Source organism: Myotis brandtii, unplaced genomic scaffold (genome assembly GCF_000412655.1).
Source record: "Myotis brandtii unplaced genomic scaffold, ASM41265v1 scaffold393, whole genome shotgun sequence".
NCBI lineage: Eukaryota > Metazoa > Chordata > Mammalia > Chiroptera > Vespertilionidae > Myotis > Myotis brandtii.
The window spans coordinates 2,860,899-2,864,881 of NW_005365070.1; the positions used below are offsets into that span (position 1 = coordinate 2,860,899).

At 51.8% G+C, this 3,983-nt stretch overlaps 1 protein-coding gene across 1 annotated transcript; it reads left to right on the forward strand.

The window, feature by feature from the left end:
- Positions 1 to 1,154: 1,154 nt before the first annotated feature.
- On the forward strand, positions 1,155 to 2,900 carry LOC102240243 (protein FAM127-like). The gene has a single exon (XM_005872840.2). It carries the CDS (start codon positions 1,158 to 1,160, stop codon positions 1,497 to 1,499), a length of 342 nt encoding a protein of 113 aa, XP_005872902.1. The 5' UTR covers positions 1,155 to 1,157; the 3' UTR covers positions 1,500 to 2,900.
- The last annotated feature ends 1,083 nt before the right edge of the window (positions 2,901 to 3,983 follow it).

Here is a 3,983-nt window from a genome sequence, read left to right on the forward strand (position 1 = left end):
CCATCTTCTGGGGAGAGGCACAGCTTCCCCTTAACAGGAATTGAGTGTGCTAGCCCCATCTCCCCTTTTCTCCACTGAAGAGGAGAGTGCTTGGGGCTTGGAACCCTTATGCCACTGCTGCTGACTGGGCAGGGCCCTGGGCCCCTTTATTTTTATTTATTTTTTAAAATATGTTTTTAGTGATTTCAGAGAGGAAGGGAGAGGGAGAGGGAGAGAGAGAGAGATAGAAACATCAATGATGAGAGAGAATCACTGACCGGCTGCCTCCTTCACGCCCTCCACTGGGGATCCAGCCCACAACCCTGGCACGTGCCCTTGACCGGAATGGAACCCGGGACCCTCCAGTCTGCAGGCTGACGCTCTATCCACTGAGCAAAACCAGCTAGGGCATGGGCCCCTTTCTTTGCATGTCAGGGAGCCGGCTCCCCCCTTGAATGTCCCAGACCCTTTGGGAGGGTCACTAGACCCTAGGTTTTAGGGGTGGGGGTCACCAGACACTCCAGGGGCAGGGACCATTCTAAAAGCACTTTAATGATTTCCCTCCAAATCCCAGGGAATGGAATGGGGACCCCGCCAGCCAAAACATTTCTCTCTGCCCTGGATCAGCAGGAAAATATGTTCACAGGACCTCACTCAAGTGGCATTGAGGGTCTGCAACAATTATGCAAGAGCCCAGGGGAGGAATGGATGGGGCCAACCATCTCAACCCTGGAAAAGGGACCACATGCAGCGGGCACCTACATCATCGCTTGGAGCAAGGTATCCTGGGCTCCTCCCCTGATTCTCGGCCCTCCCCGGAGGCCCGCCCAGAAAAAGCTCATATCCCTGCTGCTGTGAATTCTGCCCTGCTTCTTTCAAAGGGAATTAGCCCCTCCCCTGACCCCTCCCTCCGTCTTCCTGTGCCCCACTCATTGTCCCATCCTTCCTGTTTCGCACCTGCACTTTAGTGACCAAATAACTGCCTTCTGGGCAAAGACCACGCACTGGCCAGGCGCTACTTATGGCCCCGCACCCTGGCCCAGGGCCCCGGATCCTAACCCCTCCCCGTGAGTGCCTGTGCACTAGCGACAAACCCCTGATAGGCAGAGCCCACGCACGTGCCAGACGCCAGCCTTGGCCCCGCCCACCGCGGGCCTGGGGCCCCCTCTGCCGGTGCGATGGAGGGCCGAGTGCAGCTGATTAAGGCCCTCTTGGCATTACCCCTCAGGCACCGGAGGCGTCGGTGGAGGAACCCGATTCCCTTCCCCGAGACGTTCGACGGCGACACCGACCGGCTCCCGGAGTTTATCGTGCAGACGGGCGCCTACATGTTGGTGGACGACACCCTGTTCTCCAGCGATGCCCTGAAGGTGACGTTCCTCATCACCCGCCTCACGGGGCCTGCCCTGCAGTGGGTGATCCCCTACATCAGGAAGGAGAGCCCCCTGCTCAATGATTACCGGGGCTTCCTGGCCGAGATGAAGCGGGTCTTTGGATGGGTGGAGGACGAGGACTTCTAGGCCAGGAGACCCTCGGGCCTGGGGACAGGTGCTCTCGGGGGAGGGTCCCCGCGCCGGTGGCTGCCGCCCAGACCGCCACAGGCGTCCTCCCTCCGCGCCTCCCCGTCCCCGTGTTCCAGTGGCGGTGATCTCCCCCGCGCTCCTGTTCCCTCCCGCGTAGTGCTTGCCTTTGTTCCAGGAATAGCGCCCCAGGTTCCTGCTGCAGCTGGGCCTGGCTCCGGAGCGCGCCGCCGCCCTCTCCCGCCAGCCCGGCCCCTCCCGCGCGGACTTGGACTCTGTCCTGGGCTCCAGCTGCGAGCTGGGCTCCCGTTACACACTGGATAAACCTCCTCAGCCTGTTGGCTGCCAATGTCTCCCTGCCAGGCTAGCAGGCCTGCTTTGATATGCCTGGATACCAGCGCTGTGGCTGCCATCACCATCCATGGCCTCCCACTGACAGACTGCAGCCTCCAGCGATCTCATCTCACTCAGGAGGTATCTGAGCTGGCCACACCCCCTGGACAGTGATTCCAGCAGTTCATCATGCTCCTGAAGGGTCTGGCCAGCCTTTCACCTTCATCTGGAGCCATTCCCTCCCTACTCCCATAGCTCCTGCTCCTTCCAGAAAGCTGCCAGATCTCAAGGGTGCTTGGCAGCCAAGTTGAGTCACTTACTTTCTCCTGTGGAACTATTAGTTTTGCCCAGAATGCACTTCTCTTCTGAATTTGCAGTATTCCCTTAATTATGTGCTTGTTGGTCTACGAAATAACTCGTAGATTCTATCATATTCCTCAACACTATCGGGACAAAAGTTTTTTGTTTTGTTTTTTTCAATAAATGTGAAACACTATTAAAAAATAGTCTCAATAAGTAAGGCACTACTTCTTTCCTATTCCTATAAATGTGGTCCATTTCTTGTCCAGAAAAGATATCCTTTACCATTCTATGGTGATGTTAGAGAAACTCTCTGTTGACCCTTGCTAACAAAACATCAAATTGGAAGCCTGAGTTGGTCCTGATGATAGAGACCCCACTGATGACTGTTTAATCCAGTCAAGATTGTTCCAAACCTCTTATGAATTGGATCTTTATTTTTTCCAAGGCAATGCGAATAGTCAGCCTGGTGGCTTCTCTGAGAAGGTTTTCTCATTTCCAAAAAAGTGGTTCGAAAGCACCCAAATTGTCCTAACCATAAATCCTACATTGATGGTGAACAATACCTAAGTTTTATACTGCAATTTTTCAGGGAACCAGCAAAATGACATAGGTACTTATTTAAAAAAAAACACACAAACAAACAAACATGTATGGAACTTTCATTATGTAAGTAGTAAGGATGGGGAAAAGCATGAAGAAATGAGATTGTTTAGGAACTAGCCTGGTTTTTTACCTGTAGGAGAATAAAAGCGTACACTTCCCTAATGGTCAGAAAAAGTCATTGCTCATTGTTTATCTGCAGTTTAACTTCATATTTATTGTGTGGTTAAAAGCCAGTTCTTCCTCACCAATTGTTGTTCAACAAAGTTAAATATCCTATGTCAGATGGTTCACAGGTTGGCTTATAGACAGCTCTTTGTTATGATGTCTAAAGGTTGTGTGTTACATGCTGTTGAGTGGGCTCAGACTTCGGAGACCTTATGGATGAGTGATGGCCACAATGTCCTGTCCTCAGCCTTGCTCAGCTCCTGCAGACTCATGCCTATGGCTTCTTTTATGGAGTCAATCCATATAATTTTTGGTCTTACTCTTCCTGCTGCCTTCTCTTTTACAATTAACTTTTTCCTCTCATTTCTAAATTTTGGTGATTTTCCTGACATGGGATAGAGGAATAATTCACACCAGTATTTTTTCACTTTCATTTCACTGTCCTCTTTCTTCATTTTCACAGTTTAGCTTTGCTATTCATTTGCTGTGGTTTGCAGGACTTTATGTGTATACTAGAGGCCTGGTGCTCAACATTTGTACACTGGGAGGGGGGTGTCCCCTCAGCCCGGCCTGCACCCTTTAGCAGTCTGGGAGCCCTTGGGGGATGTCCGACTGACGGCTTAGGCCCGCTCCCCATGGGAGCGGCCCTAAGCTGCAGTTGGACAGCCTTAGCTCTGCCGTGGACGCAGGAGAGGCTCCAGCCACTGCCACTGCGCTAACCAGCCATCAGCCTGGCTTGTGGCTGAGTGGTGCTCCCCCTGTGGGAGCGCACTGACCACCAAGGGGCAGCTCCTGCATTGAGCGTCTGACCCCTGGTGGTCAGTATGCATCATAGTGACTACTTGTTCCACTGTCCAGTCGATTTGCATATTACCCTTTTATTATATAGGATAACTGGAAGAAAATTGCCTGCATTATGTCTTTTTTTAAATATTTTTATTGATTTCAGAGAGGAAGGGAGAGGGCAAGAGATAGAAACATCAATGATGAGGGAGAATCATTAATCGGCTGCCTCCTTCATGCCCCCTACTGGGGATTGAGCCTACAACTCAGGTATGTGCACTTGACCAGAATTGAACC

Bases quoted from the DNA above. Each gene is read 5' to 3' on its own strand.
- LOC102240243 (XM_005872840.2), top strand. From the start codon at position 1,158: ATGGAGGGCCGAGTGCAGCTGATTAAGGCCCTCTTGGCATTACCCCTC.